Below are 24949 nucleotides of genomic sequence, written 5' to 3'. Positions count from 1 at the left end.
TGTTATTTTTGACTTTAAAACAAACACCAAAATATTATAGAGTAGTCTATAAAATTCAAATGCAATTTTGAGATAAAACCGAGATTGGGGCTAAATTGCCATGCTCCAGGCTTCTGGGGCTTGAGCTCATGTTCTTCGCTGTTACATAAACCTTGGTGAAGCGTTTGAGGAGCTCTGTTCAGGGGTAAAGCGAGCCAGCACTTTTGTGAAACAAACAGCCAAACAAAACAACATGGCTGGAATGGAGTGGTCCCGGGGTGGTTGGAGCGTTTGCTTTGTTTCTGAGACAGTCCTGCTGGATTTTGAGGACCCCGCTGGGGGCACAGATGCTGGCAGCCTTGTGCCAGCCCGTGGGTTTGGCCTCTGACTGCACCGTCCCTTTCTATACCCCGCGTTGAGTAGGATTCCCTGTGGCTTCCTCATCTGATGACAGCCTGTCTGTCCCTGCATGATCCTAGGAAGCAGGAAAGAGGAGTCTCTGTGAAACCTGGACAGGGGGCGGCAGAAATCTTAAACTGAGGGCACTTAGGTTTGTCGGTATTAAAAGTTAGTTTTAAATGCTTTGTGAAAGGCTTCCCCAATCTTTAACATTATTAGTAATTGACATTGATTAGCTCGGGGGAGATCAAGGTTCTTTTTTTTTTTTTTTTTTCTTTCAAGACCTTCTCTCTTCTCCCAACCCCTCAAGAAGCAGCACCGATGGACTGACTCCAGGCGATGGTTTCGGGGTGCTGTTCTGGTGTCTCTGAAGGACGCTGAGATGCGTGCCTGCCACACTCATTCTCCCCTTGGTGTCCACAGTGCCTCCCGGGATGAGTCAGGCAGCCAGGCCACTGGGGTAGCTGACCACGTACTTGGCTCTTCAGCAGATGGTCGCTCCTTGGAGACGGAACCACGGGTAAATGTAAGGGGAATAGTGTGATGAGTGGATCCTGGCGGAACAAATGGACCCACCTTCCCTGAAGAGCAGCCAGGCCCTTGGGAAGGAACTTAGCTGGCATCTTCCGAAGCAGGGGTACTCACGGCGTGAAAGTCTTCGATGGTGATGCCTAGCTCTGCAGACCAGCCCTTCACCAGAGGTGTCTGTGAGGCACCAAGGGGACCTCCTCCCAGACAGGCACCACGCTTCTGCCACAGTGCGCTGCTCGCGACACCAACTCTGCAGCCACCGTGAGTTTCGGAATAACAGTGCAGAGAACCAGGGCTACAGCTCCGACAGACCTGAGTTCCAATGCCAGCTTAGTGCCTGTTACTGCCCCGCTTCAAGATTCTCCCTTAATCTTTTTTTTTTTTTTTTTTTTTTAAAGGATTTTCTTATTTATTTATTTATTTATTTTTGGCTGTGTTGGGTCTTCGGTTCGTGCGAGGGCTTTCTCCAGTTGCGGCAAGCGGGGGCCACTCTTCATCGCGGTGCGGGGACCGCTCTTCATCGCGGTGCGCGGGCCTTTCTCTATCGCGGCCCCTCCCGTCGCGGGGCACAGGCTCCAGACGCGCAGGCTCAGCAATTGTGGCTCACGGGCCCAGCTGCTCCATGGCATGTGGGATCTTCCCAGACCAGGGCTCGAACCCGTGTCCCCTGCATTAGCAGGCAGATTCTCAACCACTGCGCCACCAGGGAAGCCCCTCCCTTAATCTTTTTGAGCCTCACTTTTATTGTCTGTCAGTGGGGTGTTTATTGGGTTATTGTGAGGACGCTTGTCAGATGACTTACCTGGTAGGGATCCAATAGATGAGGAAGGTTGGTGATACTCTGACAGACACTATTCCAAAATGAAGCCATGAGATTTCCTTTCTCCTTGTTAAATAGCTGGGCCTGTCCAAACAGACAACAGCTCGGTACATCGTTAAATGTGCTGAGGTCCTGCAGAGCTTTGGGACGCATCAGAGGTGTTGCAGGAGGATTATGTGTCAGAATTCAGCCAGGAAGAAGGAGCCCTTGGCAGACAGAGGCTGTGAGGTGTTGCCGACCTGCCCCGGTTTTGGGGGCAGGGGACCCAGACTCACAGTGAGGGCCGCAAAGCGCGTGTCTGTATCCTCTGGCTGAGACAGCTCGTGTCACCCCCTCTAACACATCTTCCCTCCCCCTCTCCTGCCCCCTTTCCTCTTCCTAATCATGCTTATTCATCAAAAGCACATACAAGCTCTGGAATCTCAACCAGACGGATAGACGTGGGAGGTGGGGGTGTTTTCACAAGCCCTCAGGTGTTCTGATGCACAATACAGCCTGAGGACAGCGCCTCGCGGGGCCGGAATCCCGCCCGCCCTCAGACCAGTGTCCCTGGTGGCCTTGAGGTCTGCTGCTTGCGGAGAGCGGGGCGGCCGCCTGGGGCAGAGACTGGGCGAGTGGAAGGCCGGTGAGCACCCCGGGATGAGGGTAAGGACCATCTTCTCAAAGCTTGGAGGTCAGCACAGTGGGAGTCAAGATGGTCCGTAAGTGGGACAGACCACTTACTCCGCGAAGCTCTAGACTGAGTGATCCCTCACGTTCTCCTGGAAAACGAGAATGTCCTGCTAGCTGAGACCAGGCCGGGGAAAGCGGTCCCAGACAGCAGTGGCCGTGTACTTTTATGCCAACGAAGAGGAGGGACCCGCTCAGAGTGACTGGTAACTGAGATGCTGATGAGGAAAATGAACAGCGCTTATGGTGCAAAAAAAGTCACCTGGATGGAGACAGCCTCACGTTTGTAGAGGCTTTGGCAATAAGCCCGTCTCTTTTGCTCACGTATGGTTTTTTGGAACCCATTCTTTTAGTGCCCACTGTGCGTCAGGCATCACGGAAAGCTTTGTGATACACCCGCAGCTCACTTTCTGGAAGGAGCCCCCCACCCATCCACTGCATCTGATAAATGGGCGATTTCATTTTTATCACGACCACAAACACAACAGGCACTTAATGTGTGCTTGATAGATGCCACTACGATGCGAAATGCTTTACGTGGATTCGATTACAAAACCCAGTGTGCTAGACACTAGTTTACAGAGGAGGAAATTGAGGTTTGGGGAGGATTCTCAAAATCACACAGGCAGTGAGAGGTAGACGCAGATTCAGACCCCTACTTCTGAGCCTGTGAAAGCCCAAATCAGAAGCTACACGTTTAACTAGCATTGAATTGTAAATGGGCAAAGCGTCATGATGAATTTTGGATTTTTTTTCTTTGTGATAAAAACAGATTTTAATTCCCTCCAATTTCAGAATACTTGCCAATTTGCGTAGCTGGCGACACAAATCAGGAGGGACATTCTTCTATTTATTTATTTTTATACATTTATTTATTTATTTATTTATTTATGGCTGCGTTGGGTCTTCGTTGCTGCACCCGGGTTTTCTTTAGTTGCGGCGAGTTGGGGCTACTCTTCGTTGCGGTGTGCGGGCTTCTCATTGCGGTGGCTTCTCTTGTTGCAGAGCACGGGCTCTAGGTGTGCAGGCCTCAGTAGTTGTGGCGTGTGGGCTCAGTAGTTGTGGCTCGCAGGCTCTAGAGCGCAGGCTCAGTAATTGTGGCGCACGGGCTTAGTTGCTCCGTGGCATGTGGGATCTTCCTGGACCAGGGCTCGAACCCGTGTCCCCTGCATTGGCAGGCGGATTCTTAACCACTGCACTACCAGGGAAGTCCTGGGAGAGACGTCCTAATTGTGCCCGGTTTTTGGATACTTATCATAATCTACACGGTAATTGTTTCACCCAGCTGACCTGCCTAGTGTACGGTGTGTAATCACTGTAGGTCTTCTGTGATTGACCCGTTCTGTGCAACATCTACCTGGTTACGTGGTGCCCAGAGCGATGGACGGAGTGTGTCCTGCCAAGTTTAAAATACACTCGGCACTAGTGGATGTGAACTTGACTACTCTTGGCAATTGTGACTTCCTGTTTTCAAGATAAAAGATTTACAGGGATTTATTAGAAAATTTTCAGAAGGCTTCTGTGAGGCTATCACATACGGCTTAGAGAAAACAGATAATCTCCTTGCAAGTGAATTTGAACCATATGAATAGTTTTTCTTCATGTGTGCATCAGCTTAAAAGAGGACTCCCAGATGATCTATAAAAGATCTATAAAAGCTGTTGAAAGTATGTATCACCAGAATTTCAAAGGAAAGAAAATTTGAAAGTACTTGAAAAAAATTGTGGTTGGCTTTTCTAAACTCAGAGATTTGAAGGATGGAGGGCTGTGCGTTGAGGGATGACACTGTCACCTCACTCTGGTTTCCAGAGTCAGTGGCCTCTGCGCAGTCTGGGGACAGTTGTCTGGGACAGTCTTGGGGGAGGGGCCTTCTCTGGTTCCTTAGCTACCTGCTGAGTATACTGTCTGATCCATTAAAAAGAACGCATACATGCAAACGTAATGCCTACTGTGCAAGGCATTATGCTCTCACTCGGAAGGGGGCCTGTCCAGCTCAGAACCCTTGTCCCACATTCATTAGCAGAAGAGGTTGGGTGTTTGGTGGGATGGCTCGTGGGTGAGGGGAGAGCATGAATGGAAGGGGCGTAGGTGCGCGAGAAGGGAACTTGGCATCAGTGGCTGAATTCAGGTCGCTGCTTGGCACTTAGCCGTGTGGCCTTGGGTCTGTTACTTCACCTCTAGAACCTCAGTTTTCTCGTGGGGATTATGACATCGATCCTACTCACCTGGGGAATGTTGGAAGGACAATTAAAATGAACCATGCAAGAGCTCGTGACAAACTGGGAGGCTCTGTAGAGAGCAGTCAGTGTGGTTGGTTGTACTAGCCTCAGCCCTGTGCCCAAAGCTTGCTCAGCAGGCCTCACCTCGTCCTCGAACCCTGGTGCGGAGGGTTAGACAGCAGGCTGGAGCCTGGGGGAAAGCCTGTACAGTCTGACGGGGTGGCGTGGCCGACGTTTAGTGGGCCTGGCGTGGGTCAGGACCTCAGGCAAAAACCTGTGCCGTCTGGGACTGAGCTCCTTGTTCCTGGAACCTCACCCCTTCCTCTTCCTCAGGGACCCTGTCATTTTGGGGCATTCCAGTGGTCTTTTTCCTTATTACTGTTTGTTCAGAATTTTGCTATTGAGTGTCAGGGGCTGTTTGTCCTGGAGCCCAGCCCGACAACACTCCCCAAGGTCCCCCGGTAAAAGCGCGCTCTCCACGGACGCTGGTTCCACTGTAAAATGGGAGGCTGGCAGGGTCCCAGGACAGGGGCAGAGCCACAGAGCGGGGAATGCCACCTCTGGTCAGTAATTTATTTTTTAGCTGACTCCTGCGAGACCCAGGCATGTGTTTTCGGTAGCTTTGCCCATTTTGCTGGAGATCATCCCAGAAGTCCCACGCGGATGTGCTGCCTTCTGCAATGGAGGGGAGCGTGTTTGTGTCCCACGGGGCTGTAGAACGAGAGCTGTGGAGGGCAGCCCTGAGGCTGGTCAAGTCGGTGACAGCGCCGTGGACACCCACCATGTTTACTGCTGCCCCTGGGGAGATAGGCTCTGGTAGCCAGGTTGGTTGGGGGGAAGTTCCCAGTCCCACTGGGAAAATGAGCAGAGCAAATGGCCTGTGGCAGCCTGAACAGGAGTCATTTCTCACCCCCGTGTCCCTGAGGTTCCCTTGAGGAGGTATGAGCTTTCTTAAAAGTAAAATAAACATCATATGTTGTTGGCAGAGATCATTTTCACCTTATAGACTTTTTAAAAAACATAGCCCTGACCCCTGCCCAAAGCTGGACACTCTGGAACCAAACACCAACATCAGGGGGTTACCTCGGAGAGGCCGTGGCGTCACTCGTGAGAGGGGCTTCTGTTAAAACAGTTTTGTGGGTGGTGATAGTTTGTATCGGGGGCACACAGAGTAAAACATGACTTAGAAGATGTAAAGAGAATGAAGCAAGGTGTTTTGCTTCCTTTAGAATTTCTTCTCTCGACCTCTATTCCCCTGCTTACGGCTCATGTCAGGTTTATTTCATAACTTTGCATAAATCTGAAAATGACACAAACTCCATTCCTGAAAAGTTAAACTCGGTTGTGTATTCTGTTCTGATGAATGTCCTCCAAAAATGTGCTAACTTCAAAAACCAAACCAAAGCTTCACTGAGACTAAACATGCTGCTCCTTTTCCAGATTTTGCTTTCTGTAAGTGGTTTTTACAAGATCTTTTCCCTATTTGTTTTTAAAAAACTATTCTTACCCTAGCCCCACACAAAGTCTGTTCAGCAGTGACACATTGATGGAGAAAATCCATGTCCACAGTCACCCACACCACTTAACACGATTTGCCAGCCTGTACCTTTCTAGAAACACTGGATGTTGCGTTGTTATGAGTATGCAACAAGAGATTCCCACTAGGAACTCATGAGAGTGATCAACTCATAGGATTAATACCGGAACCCAATCGATTCATCAATGCTGCACCAGTAGTGACTTGGACTATTGGCACCGAACACTTTGGGCAAATTATTTTCTTTTGAATTATAGCGATGAGCGTATTTGTCATTTCCGTAATTGCTTGGTGGTCCCTAATTTTTATAGAGGCTGGACCTTGAAATGGAGAGCCTACCCCTGAACTTGGAATAAAACTGAAATTGTTGTAGTATAACCCCAGCGAAAGTGGTTACACTCACATCACCAGGGTGCAAGACAAAGTTTTGTATAGTTAGTTCATTGACTACATTATTGGATTAAAAACAAAAAAAATCTCAGTAATCTCTACTGTGTGTACTGGGGAAAATATTTGTTGAACCATTGTATGGTATTCTCTTGGTAGCCTTTAGGAATGGCGGTGCCCAGTGACTGATTGGATAGCTCCAGCTAATATTCAAAAGGATATTCCTTTTGGACTGATTAGATAGCTCCAGCTAATATTCAAAAGGATATTCCTTTTGGACTGATTAGATAGCTCCAGCTAATATTCAAAAGGATATTCCTTTGGTTCCTATTTAAGACATTGGAGCCAGGTGTCTGGCTTTTCGGAATCACCATCTCCAATGGCTATTTACTGTGCTATTGAAACTCACTAACTCATGACGTTTGTTTTTGTATTTTGTCTTAGTGTTGAAATGTTAGCTTAGGTGGGAATTTTCCACTTTAATAAAATCAGTCAGAACTGATGGCGGGGTTGATATACGGAAACTCATGAGGTAACTGGATCCCCAGAAAGGGCTAGAATGTGGCCCACTGTCAGAACCAGGCAGTGTAGTTGTCACATGGTCCATAGCCCTTGTTCCCAAGCTTATCAGCTCTAAATTGATGTAAAAGCAAAACGTTGGACACTAAGTATTGGCCACTGGAATGCCTTGCCTTGAGTATGTTAACAATGAGAGAGATTCTTTTTTTTTTTTTTTTTAATTTGGTTGTGCTGAGTCTCAGTTGCCGCAGGCCTGTGGAATACAGTCCCCTGACCACGGATCGAACCCGGGCCCCCTGCATTGGGAGCGCGGAGTCTTAACCACTGAGCCACCAGGGAAGTCCCTCGAGCGATTCTTGAGATTTTCAGTTTAGTAAGAAGAGTTCTCTAAATGGATTCATTTAGCAGGAAGGCAACAACAGACATGGGGAATAGCAGCTGGGTTTGTCTGAAGGGGCAAGACTTGGACATGTAAGAGAAATTAAGATCAAGGCCAGAAAGCGGTATTTAGTTCTTAGTGATTCACCATAAAGACAAGGAAAGCCTGTTTTTTTCAACTGTATAGTGGAAAAGCTTCCAGGAGGACAGTTAAAAATAGCATGAAAGTGTTTGCTATATTTCACGCTGAATTATAGCGATGAGCATAGTTGTCATTTCCATAATTGCTTGGTGGTCCCTAATTTTTATAGAGGCTAGACCTTGAAATGGAGAGCCTACCCTTGAACTTGGAATAAAACTGAAATTGTTTTAGTATAACCCCAGCGAAAGTGGTTTGGCTTTAAGGGGGCAAGAGGAAATAGATGAAAAGGAACATTGTAAAACATCCAAGATTTCTGGCTGGCAGTCTCACACACAGTATGTTTTCACTTTAAGTCCTTGAGATCTCTCGGTCTGCAGTGTGGAGAGGAACGTGGACACGGAGTGTCGATGCCCTTGGGGGAAGGATGTTCTCACTAGAACTGGTTACCAAAAATGGATGTTTTAAGCCCAACTGCTAATTGTGGCAGCCAGTCTTTGGATACGCTTTCTATCCTTGATGGCGAGCTCCAGGGTTTGCTGTTTAATGGTCTCTGTGTCGTGTCCTCTTTAAGAAAAGGACGTGCCCAACAAGCCCTTGCGGGTCCGAGTCCGCTCCTCCAACGACCAGCTGTCCGTGGCGTGGAAGGCGCCGCACCTGTCTGGAGCTAAGAGTCCACGCAGATCACGGGGCTTCCTTCTGGGCTACGGAGAAAGTGGCCGGAAGATGAATTATGTTCCACTGACGAGAGATGAGCGAACACACGAAATTAAAAAGCTAGGTGAGTTTCATGTTCATTGCTATTCGATGTTTTAATGATGTTGGCTGTCATTTCAAGATTTTGAAGCCTGTTTGTGACAGAACGTCGTCTTTCAGTTGTAATGTTCACTTTCCAGGTATTACAGGTATTCAAAAACTCATTCTCTGTTCTATCCTCCATCCATGCCTCCACCCTTTCCACCTTCTGTTAGTGGTGGGACAAGTGCCCTTCAGCGGCTTCCTGACCCAGTTGCACTGGGTCATTTTTCTGGACGTGAGGGGGCGGGGCTAATGCTTTTCCATCTCGGCTCTGCTTTCATCGTTTTGCTCTCTAAGCTGCATCTTAGATCCTGGGACACTGGACCTTGCGTCCCATCGAGATGAGATGTGGTGGCAGCTGATGGAGCCTGCGGACCGAGCCTGCCCTCCTTCCTCTTTGCAAACCCTCATTGGGTGAAGGAAGCATCAAAGCACAGGCCGTGGAGGCTGTGACCCGGAGAGGTCATGTGCTTGGTTGCTTGGTTCCAGGCCTGACCTCTGCTGGCCTTGCTCCTCGATGGGCCTGGACAGTGGACCCGGGCCACGCTCCCAGGGGCGCAGCAATGATCCCTCACGCCTGGCGCTTCCTGGGGGGTGGAGACACTGCAACACTCGTGCAACACTTCTGCTTTTCTCACTTCCCTCATGCCCCCTCACCTACGTGATGGGTTTGGCAGGAGGCGCTGGGCAAGCGTGGCTCGGCCCCTCCCTGTCGCCTCCTCTGGGGGAAGCGAGGCTGCAGAGTATGCATTCTGTTCTGCCCCTCTGTGCCCGAGTCGTGGAGGGCCCAGGGTTCCTGGGGCAGCAAGGTCTGTCTGACTCTGGGCTTTGGTGTTAGAACGTACACCTGCCCCGTGTTCTCCAGCTTAGTTTGTACGAGCCATAGATATGTTGGCCTCCACTGCTTATTCTTGTTCGCTTTCTAATTAGATCAGTGCTCAGGCAAGGAAGAGGGTGTGATTTACTGGGCCTTCCCAAGACTCCAGTGGGACCGTGGGTCTCTTCACGACGCGGTCATCAGGCGTGGCTTGGCTCCCAGCCTACGCAGTGAGGGGCTGGAGACTGACCTGGGCAGATTTGAGCTGGTGGAGACACCGAGCGGGAGGCCAGGCTGGATTCGCTCCCTGGAAGATTCTCGGAAGTTACCTTCACTGCTCTGCTCACACACCCACTGTTGGAAGAGTCTGTTGGGTGCTCGTGGCACAGGTCAGCCTGGCGTTCTGTGGGCTTTACGGGGTCTCCACGTGGTGGCACAGGCAGCGGTGAGCCAGGCGTGGCATCGAAGCCTCAAAATAGACTCCAGACTTCTTCCAGCCAGAAGAGACTAGCTACCTGTCTGCTCCAAAGCCGCACGAAACCACGAGGGATCGTGGGAGCGAATGGAGAAATCCGAACTGTCCATGCTTCGTGAAGCCTGGCTTCAGTATTAGCAGTGAGACCCAGAGCTAGAGGCTCAACACCTGGAGCCAGAGAATAACTTGGGGACTCTTCATTCATTCATTCATTCATTCCTGGGCCTACCCCTTGCCTTGAGTGGTTGTACTGTGCAGGTTAAGTGGCCCTGTTCTGGTGATTCAGGCCAAATTCTACCCAGGATATCAGCAGATAAATAGTCACTAATTTTGCATTTCTGATACTGTAGAGAGAGCATTTTGTAAGTGGAAAGTTTTCATTGTTCTGCATCTTTCATAGACACCACACATTAAAATGTCCTTTGGTGTTGACAACTTTTTCATCTGACTGGTTCTGTTGACTTTTTGTTTTCTCAGTAGTGAACCCCTGGCTCACCTGAGTGTCGCAGAAGGATTTTTTTTTTTTTTTTTTTTTTGCTTCCTGAACTTGAGCAAATGTTGGAACTGAGGTCAGTGGTGGGCCCTGATCCTGGCCTGAACCGACAGCTCAGGACTCTGGGGCTTCCACTACAACCTGCTAGCTTAGGAATTTTCACCAAATAAAAAGGGTTGGACTTGCCATTGTGAATGATCTCAGTGGTCACCTTGAGGAGGAGGTCTCACTGGACACTTGCTCCATGCTGGCCAGGAGGATGGGATGAGGATGGGATGATGTGAATTCCTGTGGATGTCGGAGTGGCCTGCTCTGTTAGGGGATGCCTGTCTCCTTATTTTATCCTGCATAGGATTTTAATTCCATTGATGACCCAAATGCCATTGAAAGTGTGGTACTGCAAGGAATGGCCAAATGTTAAGGAAACTTGGAGAAAAGTGGTGGGCCTGTGGTCCTGTCAGCAGAAACCCTGCCCTCGGAGTCATTCATTAAACATGTCCTCCTGGGCATCTTCCATGTCAGGCACCATCCTGGGTACCAGCTCCCCGGCGGTTGTGCACAAGGGCAGACGGTACCCAGAGTGCGTAGCGCTCACTGTTGTGAAAGCAGCTGGAGAGGGAAAAGCAGGCACCAGAGGCAGGAAGCTCTGGGCCTTTTGCGGGGGGAGGGAGGGCGCCAGTGTTGAATCCTGTGGTCAAAGGAGTCCCTGGGGGCGTGGGAATACACAGGGAGAGGAGGTAGCCAGCCCAGGTGAGGTGGGAGCCGGACAGTAACGAAGGATGAGCAGGTGTACATTTGGAGTCCTTCGGAAAGTTTCCACGGACCTTCAGAAGTAGCTTCTGCCACATTACGTCGAGGTTGGGAAGTGAGGGAAAACGGTGGCTCTGACAGGGAGGGGTGGGGCTTGGGGTCCTGTGGTCCCTGGACTGGTGACGCTGCAGTCTTTTTGGAAATTTTATTTCTACCCTTTATTCAATAATCAGGAGCACAGAAAGAAGGGTGCTTTTATACCACTGTGTCATTATTATATTTCTATGAAAAAGAGATGGACGGGTGCATACCCAGCTGTCAGGTGCTTTCTCGGGCCCGGGGTCAGTGCCCGGTGAGCCCTGGGCCCTGCCCCTTCCTCACCTGCATTAGTAACAGCCTGGGGTTTGGAGGCACGCAGAGCCGGGTGTGAGACCAGCCCTGCATTTAGGCCATGACCTTGGGGTCACCTCACCCCACTGAGCTGGTTCCTCACCTGTGAAAAGGAGGCAATGAGAGTAGTTTCCTCGTGGGGCTTTGTCGGCACTAAATGAAGAATTGATGTGCAATGCTTAACACGGCACAGAGACTAGACCCAGTACGTGTGGAACCATTGTTACGGTTTACTGCAGTGTAGACTGTTCCTTCGAGATCATCTCGGGCCAAGCTGACTTGGAGAGCACAGCAAATCAAGAACCTGGGCATTCAGCAAATCCAAGAACTTTTAAGAAATGCATCGCAGATATGTAAAAGAGTCAATTGTGGGAAATTATTCTTTTCTTGGTGGTTCCTGATAAATGATAAGCCACTGCTTTTCACATTTAGTTATTTATACAAGTTCCTGGATTGTGAGGTTGAATGGCAGAGTTTTTTCTTTGTTGGCATTTGGTGTACTTGCCAGTAGCAGCAAGAAATGAACACACCTGAAAGGACTCCAATGTTGAGAAGCTTAGTTTGATGTTCTATGAATTCAAGCGTTACAAACTTGATTCTTCCCTTTTGTAAAACATATATTTCAAAATTCTCTGACAGAATAAGATGTGAGAGCCTCAGTCTAAATAATTTACTCATGTCACAGTATGAGTTTCACCTGCCCTATGTGTGTGTGTGTATTCACACACACACACACACACACACACACACACGGGAGAGAGCAGGTTGTCAAGTATTGCCCCTTCCCTTGAAATATAATTAGGCTACAGAAGTTTACTTTACATAAACAGGGCTCTCAGTGTGAGTATTTTTGAGCATGGGTCTCCTTTTATGTTTAACTTGACATGCTGTTTGTAAAAATGACAGGTTTATTCTCCCACTGCCATATGGAAGTTTGCAATTCCTGCAGGCAGGACACCAGTGTTAGAAGTTTCCTTTAGGGTCTTAGTGCCGCCTTGTTAATGTGCTGAGGTATTACCTGATGATATAACTATCCGCGTTCGAAGTATGTCAGGTTGCCTCATTTTTATTCTTGAATTGATCAAGGCTGCTACAGGAAACTAGGTCGATAGAACCTGGAGTTGGGCATTAGCAACTTTAGATTTAGGGAAGATTATGAGTCCTTTTAGGGGTGTGACCTTGGGCAAGTCAATCCATTTTTATGGCTTTATGTCCTTATTTGTAAACTAAGAAGGTCAAATTGGAAGCTAGCCAAGGTTTCACTGGGGTCTCAGACTCCGTGATTCTGTAGCACTTGAGAGTTGTAAGTTTTAGTTCATTATTGTAATTTGTTTCCAAATAAAGTTTTCAAGTTTAGGTTAAGTTGGACATTAGTGGGCCCAATGCACAATTTGGGAGGGTGGGGTGGAGGTGCACTAACTGAAAGAACAATCCAGAAATAAAGGATGAATTTAAACTCTTCCATTTGCTCTTAGCTAATCTTCAGAGACCCCTGTTCTGAGGATTTTAGCTCGAAGGGCACAGCATGCCATCCGGGCTGCAAGCCTGGTGCACCGGCTCTTCTTGTCTCTCTCCCTTCTTTTTGATGACAAATAAAAACAGAGTCATTCCCTCCTCTATATTTGGAGGTAAAAAAATATTTAGGGAATTGTGTGGGTAAATATACTATTCATTTCTTTTTTAAACATTGCTCATCTTTCTTTGATGCTAATGAGCTAGAAACCCATTTTTCAGGAATTATAGGTAAAAATCCCGTCCACATTTCCTGACATAAATCGTGTTCTTTTTGAGTTTAGTTCCCACAGTCCGTGGTCTCATCTGTAGTTGTCCTGAATGAGTAGGAATGCCCGAGAGAGACGAGAAGGTAAGGGGAGAGGAGCACAGACGAGCAGGGGTGTCTGAATGAGTAGGAATGCCCGAGAGAGACGAGAAGGTAAGGGGAGAGGAACACAGACGAGCAGGGATGTGCTTTCCAGAAAACCAGCTGCATGAGCCTCATCCCTTGCTTGTTGGTCCACAGCCTCCGAGTCCGTGTACGTGGTCTCACTGCAGTCCCTGAACTCCCGGGGGCAGAGTCAGCCCGTCTACAGGGCCGCCCTAACAAAGCGGAAGATTTCAGGTATGTCTCCAAGGACGCGTCTGGTCAAGCCATGGTCTAGGGCTTGCTTGTTTCTAAATGATGCTGGCTGAGCGACAATGCACATGGATTTTATTGAGTATAAAAGGAAACAGCAGGGCAGACTTGCTCACATTTTGGAGACATGTATGTTTCCTTTGTACTCAGAGGCTAGAGTGTTCTTGTGATGAAATCTATCTCTGTGTATATTTGAATGGCTTCAGATCTGTCATGATAGGAGTGCCGAGCATTTATTCCATTTAACAGGTGCAGTCTGATCCATGCATAAACTGCCCTTCTTGAGAGACTGGGAACAAAGGGAGAGAAAGAAGAGTAGGTGTGGAGGGGGCAGCATGCAAGAGACGCACTCAAACTTTATTTCAGCTAAAATTGCCTAAAAAATAGCATTGAGAAGAGTGAGAAAAATTGTAATAGTGTCTTGCTGGTAGCCTGATCATTGGTTACTTACTAAGGGATACTTTTTTCCACATCCACTCACAGATATTTTTTATATCAATCATATAGTAACAAATTAAAGATACCTTTTCTGGATCATGTGCCTTAATTTAAAGAGGGAACCTACAGCGTAATGATTTTCATGAATTCACAATTTATTTGAATTATATAATATAGCATATATCTATATATTATACTTTTATACTGATAATTATTATAATTGTACGTTGTATAAGAAAAATCCCACATGTATGTTGTTTCACTTTTTAAGTTCTTTAATTGCTGCTCTAGAAGAAGTCCCTGTATCACTTTTCTAACAGGCTACATATTTCCACCTTCCCCTACTTGTAGTGAAAGCCACATCCTTTTGAAACATGATCCCTGAAAGATGAAAAGAAAAAAACAAAACAAACAAAAAACCCAAAAAACTCCAAGAGACTAAAAGCAAAATTGAAGACGTCTTGTGAGTCTCAGTGTTACAGATTGAACAGAAACTATAAACCTTGTGACTTTACTGTATTCCATTGGAAACTGGCAAACTGAATTCTCTTTTCTGTCTGAATATTACTTTTAATCTGCCTTGGAATCACAGATTCTAAATTGTGAGGACCTTGGAGTCAATGTGACTTGTGCAATCGTTGAGCTAGAATTTTTATTTCATGCCGTGATTGCCCAGGAAATGCTCTGAATTGACCCTTTCTTCCCCTAAACTTTCGCTTCCTGTAAAAATTGCATTATTTCCCAGAAACTCACAGTGTATATTGAGAAAACGCTGAGTGATCTGGAGTATCTCTGACCAAGGGCAAAGCACCTCCTTTTGTGCTACTGTTCTTATGTCGATTGGGTTAGGCAGCTTAGAATGTGTTTAAGAAGAGGAAGAGTGGGGAGTTTTGGTTTTCTGCGTTGACCAGTCAAATAATTGCTTGACTTTCTATTCATTTCATCTTATCTACCTCAAGCATAAGCAATTAAAAAAATAAACTCTGGGGACCAGAGGGACTCAGGGCAGAGCCTACTGTTGGGGACAGCCTTTCCATGTACACAATTGTCATTGCAGAAGAGGATGAACTGGATGTACCTGAAGACATCAATGTCCGGGTGATATCGTCCCAATCTGTGCTGGTAGCCTGGGTGGATCCTGTTTTGGAAAAACAGAAGAAAGTTGTTGCATCAAGGTACTTTTCCTTCTTTCTTTGTCTTTATTTTCTATATGAGAGACATCGTTTTTCTGGCCCTGAAGAGACGTGTATTTATTTGAACGATTGTATTTTTGGACCTATGTGAACGCTGACCTCTTCTGTAGCTGACGGGTAGACTGTCGTATGACAGTCTAGCTAATCTCGAGTGTGGTACACATTGCCCACAAATCAGATTTGTGTAAGACACACAGTAGGACCTCACCTCTCATCTGTTCAAAGTCTTAACTTGTGTTTGGAATTTTCCTAGATCCTGTTTCTTTCTTTGCCCCCAGTTGTGTTTTGCTTTGTCTCATGAATGTTCTGTTCACGCACAGGGGACGTGGGTCCATCTTGGGAAGAGTCTTACCGTCTTCCTGTTATCCGGGAAGCGTGGCAGCAGGAAGGGTCCTATGTAGAGTGGTGGACGTTTGTCTGATGCCTTGCACACAGTGGTTCTTCTTTAGACAGTCTTCAGACACTGCACTACTTCCTGTCCAACTCCTCTGTGTGTAACAAAGTGCACTGTATTTTGTCTTAAGCCATGATCTTATGCTATTCTGGTTTTTACATTCATTTGCAGTAGCGATGGAGGAAAAACCATAAGGTTAAAATCATTTTTGTGCTAAAAAGGCCACTGGTGAATGCCATTTCTAGTTAGTGGTAGATTAATAGAGTCACAAAGATTTTTTGTGTTAAATGACTAAGTAGTGTACGTAGCCAAGAGAAAGCCAAAGATTTGGTGGTCTAGTCACTATGTATTAATTTTTGAACCTATTTGCAGCCAGGAAAAGTGATTATACTTTAGAAGATGAATGGAATATAATGCTGAGTGTGTGTGTATATATATATATGATATATATTATATAGAGAAATATTATATATTAGATATATATTAGATATATTATTTGTACTAGATAAAGCTTCTGTTACTGTCTGCTAGTAAAAAAAAGACATCTGCTTCTTGTCAAAGACCTCAGAAAATGCATAGTGATTCTCTCCCAAGCCATAAGGCCTCCCCCAACATGAAGTGTTCCTGATTACCACTGGACTTTGATTTCCAACATCTTGATGAAAACAAAAGAGGGCTTGAGTTTTCTTAGCAGAACTTTTATTGCGAATTGGTGTGCTGTGTCTGCAACTGAAGTCTTATCCTAACTAATTAAATATCGTAATGAATAGCACACTTTTAATGCATCAAATGCTTTCTACTGTAAAGTGGCCACAAAGAAAACTTCTTAGAAAAGCAGTCCAGTAAATGGCATTTGCAACTCTTAATGTCAAGTGTTGAGGATGTCTTATGTCGGGGATTGCCCAGTGTGACCATGTTGGGTCACACCGTACTTCTCTGCCTGATAATCACACAGCAGAGTTCCTTTCATAAGCTCCTCTCTCCTGCTCTGTTTGTTACACATTTTTGTTCCATCTCATGGTAATAAGTCTACTCAAAACCACATGCTGCCTTTCCTTATAGAACTTATAGAAAACATGCCTGCTTTGGCATGAAATGAGTCTTCTTGTCTTTCTTTTCTGGAGAGCCAAGGTACTTCGGGCCAGTTCTGGTTCTTAATATTGCCTCTTCCACACAACGTACACACACACACACACACACACACACACACACACACACCCCTACCCCTAATAAGGCCCTTGCCTCATAAAAACAGTCTCCCTTCTATCCCTTCCTTTTAATCGCTGCTTGACCTTTTGAGCAATAATACATTTTGGTGTTGAAAAGACAATAAGGTCCATCTCTTCTGGGCTATTTTAGACACATCTCCCTGGAACTTAAGTAGATCCTTTGAGCCAATAACAAAGTCAAAAGTTTAGAATTTTCTCCTCTTTCATTTCCCTACTTACTTCCAAAAGTCATCACTTGTGGGGAAGGGAAAACGTCAAGGAATCCAGTGTTCAGGTGCAGAGAATTGGTCAGAGGGCTGTGCTGTTGTTGCCTTGCATTTTCTTACAGACAGTACACTGTGCGCTACCGAGAAAAGGGGGAGTCCGCAAGGTGGGATTACAAGCCCGTCTCCAACAGACGAGTGCTGATAGAGAACCTGATTCCAGACACCATGTATGAATTCGCAGTCCGCATCTCACAGGGTGAACGAGACGGCAAATGGAGTACATCTGTCTTCCAGAGAACACCAGAATCTGGTCTGTATTCAAAACGGCCTTTGGACTTTCAACTTGGGAATTACCACTAAAGGAAGATTTAAAGACAGTTTAAGAAGCCAGTAGTGATAAAGGCCAGCAGAGGCATTTTTCAAAGTAACATTAACCCTAAATTTTGGAAGCGTTTCTATGTATGAACACAAAGTTTCCTTGGGTCCATGTTGTATCCTTCACTGGCTATTTTCACGAGCATGTTATTCTGACATGCGGAGCACGTTAAAACCACGTGGAGCCTCCGTAAATCCCCGCTGTATGTGTGATTGCCCCCGGACAACATGTGGCTCTAGAATAGAGGAGAGACTCTTCTTTTTTAAGGCTGAGGTCATGTTTGATTTTGGGGGAGAAATTTGTTCTATATTTAAGACTACAATTATTTTCTTTTAAACTGTGTCTTTAGAAACCTTATTCAAAAGAAGTTGAAACTGGATTTTCATCTTCTTTGTATATTTCAATATTCAGCAACGAGAGAAATTCTGAATTCCTAAAAGCATTTCCCTATGTATGTCTAACCTTACCATATGAGTTGGTAAAACTGATATAAATCACACAAAGAGCAAGTGGAGAATTTTCTCTCGTGTATAATAAAAATTAACACAGTGGCTCTGCAATAAAATTGTGTATGTAGGGACCACATATCATTTACTTTTAGAATACCCATAAGGGCATTCTTAAACCTTGGATCCTTGTCCTTTTGTAGCTCCTACCACAGCTCCTGAAAATTTAACCGTCTGGCCAGTCAATGGCAAACCTACGGCTGTCACTGTAGCTTGGGATGCGCTGCCTGAGACCGAGGGGAAAGTGAAAGGTAGGAACCTCATTACTTAAAGTATAAGAAGCACGTGGGAGTGAAATACCCCAAAGAGAGCTGTGTACATTGACTCTGATAAAAACTGGTTCTAATCGCAGGCTTGGTGACTGCAAAAGCAACAGGGAAACAACATACCTATACGGGGTGCTAACGCAATGGACAAGGATATTTCATGAAGGGTTTTCATTGTCCGTAAGACCCAGGTCATCAGGAAGATGACTTTTCATCTTCCCTCTATGCAGGGATTTTGATGCTATTATCAAGAGGGCTGTTTTTAATTGTATGGATGTGACATCATAACCTTTAACCAAACAAAATGACACCCTGTTTTTCACGCTGTGGGCCTTTTCATGGTGCCAGTAAGATCATGGCAGGTAGGAGTGAGCGGAAATCCCACGGGACCATAAATGTCTCGAACGGGACCATAAATATTTAATGGGCTTGAAAATCAAGTAATAAAATAAAATGTTAAATAGATTTTTTTCCCTATTTGTCAGCATTTTGAACAATTGATTTTGGGTGAGGGGCTGGTTGAGGAAAATATGACCTTAAAATGGAAAAAATATACTGTAGATTTAAAAAAATGAAAATAGCATAGAATATCCACAGCTAGTTAAATTTTAAAATGGTCTGTTGAGAACATTAAATAAAAGCACAGATAATTTCTTTTTAATGTAAAAACATTCAAGAACCTTTTGGAAGTCTATCTGGAGACACTTAAAAGGGTGGTGTGGAGGGTTCCCCTGACATCGCCTATACAAATGTACTCTAAGGCTACTTTTTATTGTTGCTTGATTTTGGAAGAAAACTCTAATATGGAAAGTTTGTGTAAGCTTAAGAAAATTCAGAAAATTATCACTGATCTTCTTTGAGAATTTCTTAATTGAAGAAATTGGGTGGTTCTGTTTTATATTCAACTGTAAGTTATCTTTTCTGACCTATGAGGATAACTTTTCACTGAACAGTAGAAATTACGGAAGGTAGAGGTGGGATAGTATTTTCTAAACTTAATGCTTTCTCACTTCCCACGTTTTAAAGAATATATTGTACTATTCTTGCTCATTTTTTCAATGGAATAAATCAGAAACAAATGAAGAGAAAAAATAGTTAGGATACCCCCTTTTAATCCTTCTTTTTATGACAGTTTGAACATTGGCTTCTGTATCATTATTGTGATGCTGAAAAGACTTCTGAAACTTGAATAAAGACATGTTTTAGCTGACTACCTTTTTTATAAAAAAAAGTTATGAAGTTATTAAAAAAAAAGTCAGTTATTGCTCCTTTGGTGACCTTATTACCATGCTACTTATTTTTTTCCCCTCTCCCACATCTTAGTTTATATTTATAGCTCTTTGGCAAAAGAAGCTCCCTGCTAGTCAATTAAATATTGCCAGAAGTAATAAATAGCTACTGAGTTTTTATGTCCAAAAGAACTCATGTACCTCACTAACCTAAAGGTGTAGTGGTAGGATTGTAAATTCATAATTATCCTGGGGCATTTTTTATGCCTGAGAAATAGAAAACATAATAAAAGAATATACTTTGACATGGTTAAATTTTTTCCAGATGAATTGAATCCACAAAAAAAAAAAATCAAAATTACAAAATTTTGTAGACAGTGGGTTCTTTTAATTCTTACTTTTGACCACCACAAATGACTAGTTTGTTCATTTTCAATGAGAAAAGAATGCTGGTTTTTTTTTGTTTTTTGTTTTTTTCAGACAAATGTACTTTTTAAAGATTAGAGCTTAGGGAAAAGGAAAGATCATCCATGCTCCCCTAGGAAGTATGATAATTGCTTGGTCATTCTGTAATTTAAATTATTTTTCTTGGTTAGCTCCTACTCATATTAATTTGATAAGTTTTGTAAATCTTTAGTTCATTGGCAGGAAAATAGGCATGAGAGTTTTTAGTTGAGGGTGAAAATTATGCTTTAAAACGTGGCTTCCTTATGTTGCAGTATTTCCATATAAGCATAGAGATATATTAGTTCCTTGGACTGAATTTGCTATGATTTTCAAAGGCCCAGGGCATTATATGTTTATAGATATAGCCAATTAAGGATGGAGACATTAAACATCACATAAATCCGTGACTCAGCAACTTTTCCTCACAGTTTTAAATACTGTGAAAAATCCTTACCCGAATATATTAAGAACTTTCATAATTCCTACAAAAGTGAAATTATATTCCAAATATGGAATTTATCTGGCTTAATGCACAAATGCAGATAGCCCAGATTAATAAAATGGAACTCTTAAAAGGTGTCAGCAGCTATTCAGAATCAGTTCCTAGGAGTTGTCATCTTTTTTCCTGTGGTTTCTTCTCTTCTGCATACAGTCTGTCATAGTAAATTAGTAAATAAACTCAATGAAGAAAAAACCCAAACACAAGGGTAAATATTTTTGGTAAATGTATGAAGACTGGCCTCCTGGGGTCCATACAGTTAGTTTGCTGTATATGGAAAGTTGCCAGCTGACTGACTCCGTAGGCCTGTCTGGTAGCCTGATTGAATTGCCCGTTCACCTTCTACTGTGTCTTTCTGCTCCAGCTACTGACTTGGCGTGCATCGCTAGAGAATTAATTTTAGTAATGCACGTTCTAATTCATCCTGCCCATACAGTCTGTCTACTGGACACAGGACTGTTTTCAGTTTCCTCCTTCCAACCGTCTGCCAAATCATTTCAGAATACATTCTTTCATACGCCCCGGCTCTCAAACCATTTGGAGCAAAGTCCCTCACCTATCCTGGAGAGACTACTTCTGCCCTAGTGGATGGTCTGCAGCCTGGGGAACGCTATCTTTTCAAAATCCGGGCCGCAAACAGGAGAGGACTGGGGCCTCATTCCAAAGCCTTCATTGTCGCTCTGCCAACAAGTAAGTAAGCATTGTGTATTTGTGGCTCTCTTTTTCTCCCTCTTCATTACTGCTAATTGTGGTGTGTTCCTTTGAATCACGCTCTTGGGTTTAGAACGGCTCTGTTGATGAATTTTGGGGTTAAGGTACCATATTGATGTCTATAATATTTTTGTGATCCCTTTAGAAATTGGTCTCCCCAAATGCTAAATGTTATTGATGGCTAATAACATTAATTACTATTATAATAGTAATTATGAATTATCTAGTAATTATGTGACTAATGTATTCATTATGTGATTCATCTTATATCATTGTGTAATTTGGGGTTTATGATGACAGGGAAAGGACATTTTTACAGGCAGAATGTGACATTTTTAGTTGTTAGCTCATTTTAATCAATAAATGGCACATAAATTTTTTATAGTTTGTCTGCCATTATTTTGGAATGCAACCTTACTCAGAAGAATTTCAGTTACCTTGTTTCTCTGCTCAGTATCAAACCCCAGCAGGTTAATACAAACCAAAATTGGAGTGGGGTGTTTCTGGACTGTGTTTTCTTTCCTGCTTGTCTACATTTACACCAGATATTGGGAGCTTTCTCCTTCATTATATGCTGTGAGGATCCACAGTATACTGCAATATTCAACAGTTCTATCCTAAAAAAACCCTGAAATAGATGCAGTTTGCTCCCTCTGGATCCCCCATTGCTATATAAGTTCTTCTCCCCTTACGGCATCCCTTCCCGCATTCCATCCTGCTCTCAATAAAGGGTAAATTATAGGGTACACATAATATAATGTTTTGCCTACCCCAGGGGTCTTTTTATTTTAGGCTTTATTGTGGGATTACAAATGTATCCATTATAAAAGGGATTTTGAGCAAGAAAAAAAGCAAGTAAGGACATGTCATGTGGAATAGGGAACTCTTTGTAATGCCTCAAAAATTACAAATTTGTTGCTCACCCCAGTCATTTGCAAATTACACACAACACATCTCCATATAGCTTTCAGTATAGATCATTCAACATTTTGTGCCAGGCTTGTGTGTATTTCTCGCCTACATTGTAAAGAATGGCTATAATGCACTTGTAGTATCTTGACAGTTATATTAAGAAAGTCCTATATAAGATTTTGTGCTTACAAAATCAATGAATTACTTCCAAGTACTCATTTCAGAATTCCTTCAAATAAGCCGTGGCATAGCCTGATTCAATTTATAGAAACTCAATACACATATTTTCTAGGACTATGTTACTTAAAGCAAAATAGAACTTTAAAAGAGATTGCTATAATTGGGAAAATAAGTGTCATGTCTAAAGGAGGAGAAGTTATCAATTATTATTACTAACTTTAAACACCTCCATACTGCCATCTTACTCATTTTCCGTTGCATATCTTTCTTGTTTCTTCTTTGACATCAAATCCTTTAAAATCTATTACAGCCCCTACCAGTGAGTCTGATGTTCAACAGGAAACAGACACGGGAGATCATCACAAGCCTGAAAAGCCCGAGCCTGCCTCATCTTCGCCCAAAGCTCCAGCTTCCTCAAAAGACACTCGTTTGCCTGTTTCTCCCCAAGGGAGAAATGCCAAGAACCTGCTTCTTGACTTGAAGAACAAAATATTGGCTAATGGTGGGCTGCCCAGAAAACCCCAGCTTCCCCCTCGGAAGAGTGAAGGGGTGGATCTTCAGTCGACAGAAATCACCGAGGAGGAAGCGCTGGATTCCCGAGGGCACCCACCAACCTCGCCCTCGGAGACCCAAGGCCAGAAGTCCCAGCAGAGGCCACCAAGTAGACCTGCCCACCCGGTCCTCCCTGCGGGGCGGACTCCAGGGAGAGCCCGGACGCCGGGGCTGCCCCGGAAAGACGGCGTGGACAAGCGTGGCTCCTCGGCCGCCTCTCACCCTCGCCCAGGGGCGCCCCCCTCCGCCTCTTCGGCCCCAGCCACACCCCCTGAGGACCCCGCTCACCGCCCTTCCAGCCCTGGTGACAATGACTCCGTGGGCCAAGAGGAGGAAGGGCCAGCCGCAGGCGCCCCGCAGCCGCCTCCCAAGAGCGCAGCCCCCGCCCGGCCCGCCCTGTCGCCCGTCCGGCACTCAGCCTGGGGCGCCCTGCGCGACAGAGGCTCCGCGTACCACGGCGCGAAACCAGCCTTGCCCGCTCGGAGGGCGCCCCACTCTGAGGATGGGGAGGAAAATTCCAGGGCTGCAGCCCCACCCGCGAGACTGTCTCCATCCCACGGGGCGTCATCTCGGCTGCTGCCCACCCAACCACAGCCCGGGTCCCCGCTCTCCAGGGGCGGGAAGGATGGTCACGATGCCCCAGCCGCCAAGTCCACCGCGCCGTTGCGGGCTACCCAGCCCTCCTCGGTCTCCTCTCGTCTCCCCTCAAGGACACAGGCCTCTGAAGGCGCAGATGACTCGGACGGCGGCCTTGACCACGATGCTGAAGAGGAAGGGAAGCAGGCGGAAGCCCCGGCCCCGGCATCTCGGTCCCGGGCGCCTGTCTCTGGACATTTCGGCGCGCTCAGGAACAGGCCCTTCGCTGCCCCCGGGAGATACCCACACAGGCTTGGCGGCGGCCGCGGACCCCGGTTACGGCCCCCCAGCTCCCCGCCGTCCACCGTGGCCCCCCGGGTTCCCTCGACGGTGAGTTCTCACCCAGCTTCTGACCACAGGCGAGGCTTGGGCGGCCACGAAGACAGCGAAGAAGAGGCAGGAGACGAACAGCCGCTCCCGGCCACCGTGGCGAATGACCACGCGTCTTCCTCCTCCGGGCAGCCTGCCTCCCGGGGCGCGGACCACCTGAGAAGAGGCCCCCAGAGAGCGGCGAGCCTGCAGCGGAAGGAGCCCCTGGAAGAGAACCCCAAGGCCGCGGGGACTTGGGCAGGGGCGCATCCTCAGGCCAAATCTCCGCCCTCTAAGGCGCAGGATGTTCAGCAGAGCTCCGACGCGGGCGTGGAGGGCGGGTCTCCCCAAACGCTGTCTCCTACGCCTCGCTCACAGCACCACCCCGGGACCGGCGTGCCCCGAAGGATGGGTGCCGGGTCCGCCGCTCCGGAAAAGCAGCCTTCATCGGCCGTCCCCGCGTCCCAGCAGCAGCCCCGCGGCCCGCAGAGCAAGGAAGAGGGGCGTCCACCTTCCAAACCCCAGGCCGGGCGTCCCCACCCCACGTCGCAGGAAAGCGCCTCCTTCTCAGACCCTTACTGGTCCAGAGGCAGGCAGTCCTCCCTCACGGCGAGCTCCCAGGGGGGGCTTCCCGCGTCACCCCAGAATCAGAGCGAGGATTCCGACGACAGCGCAGAAGCGGAGACCAGGGGCATCCGGGCGCCCGCATACTCGGCGGGTGCCAAGGTCGCCACCCCGTCCCTTCCCAAGCACCGCCAGGTGGAGGCTCAGGCAAGAAGCGCCGGCGACAGTCACCTGCGCAGACCCCCAGGCAGGCCCGGCAGCCTCCACCCCCAAGCCCGCCCCAGGCTCCCCGGCAGAGCAGGGCCCCAGGCGGTGGGGAAGAAGGACGGTGCGTCCCAGGCCACGCCATCCAAAAGGGAGCCCCTCCCGTCAAAATCGCAGCAGTCGGTCTCGGCCGAGGAGGAAGATGAAGACGTGATGTTTTTTAAAGGAGGAAAGGACAAGGACAAGGACCCACCGTCTCCCTCTGTTCCAAAGTGGCCCTCCTCTTTCATCCCCAGAAGCGGCAAGCACGTGGATGGGAACATCGCTAAGGGGGAGACAGAGCCTGCTATCGTGCTTGCGCCTCCCAGAGTGAGCTCCCCGCAGGACAAGAACGCCACCCCGCTGAAGCGTCCTCCTCCTGCACCTCCGGTCAGCTCCCCGAGAGCCACGCACCTCCTGCCCAGACACCCCCCTCGCAGCCCTGCCACCCCAAACCCCACGGAGGGCACCCCCTCCCCGCCGCGGTTCACCACGCGCGCCCCTGCCATCTACTCGTCCACCACCCCTATGCTCTCCTTGCGCCAGCGCATGATGAACTCAAGATTCCGGAACCCTTTCTCACGCCCGCCTGTGAGACCCCCTTCCAGACAAGGTAATTTGTTTT

At 46.7% G+C, this 24949-nt stretch overlaps 1 protein-coding gene across 2 annotated transcripts in view; it reads left to right on the top strand.

Annotated features, from left to right (window-relative positions):
* Positions 1–24949, top strand: part of FNDC1 (fibronectin type III domain containing 1) — a 98193-nt gene that overhangs the window by 37301 nt on the left and 35943 nt on the right. For both annotated transcript variants that reach the window (XM_057528113.1, XM_057528112.1), the window contains 7 exons: positions 8152–8358; positions 13321–13419; positions 14930–15047; positions 17017–17204; positions 17920–18027; positions 20719–20907; positions 22331–24937. In XM_057528113.1, coding sequence (XP_057384096.1) covers positions 8152–8358; positions 13321–13419; positions 14930–15047; positions 17017–17204; positions 17920–18027; positions 20719–20907; positions 22331–24937 — 3516 coding nt within the window. The remainder of the gene's footprint in view (positions 1–8151; positions 8359–13320; positions 13420–14929; positions 15048–17016; positions 17205–17919; positions 18028–20718; positions 20908–22330; positions 24938–24949) is intronic.

Source organism: Balaenoptera acutorostrata, chromosome 14 (genome assembly GCF_949987535.1).
Source record: "Balaenoptera acutorostrata chromosome 14, mBalAcu1.1, whole genome shotgun sequence".
Lineage (NCBI taxonomy): Eukaryota > Metazoa > Chordata > Mammalia > Artiodactyla > Balaenopteridae > Balaenoptera > Balaenoptera acutorostrata.
Note: the sequence above shows the minus strand (reverse complement) of the source record. Positions and strands in the feature narration are given on the sequence as shown.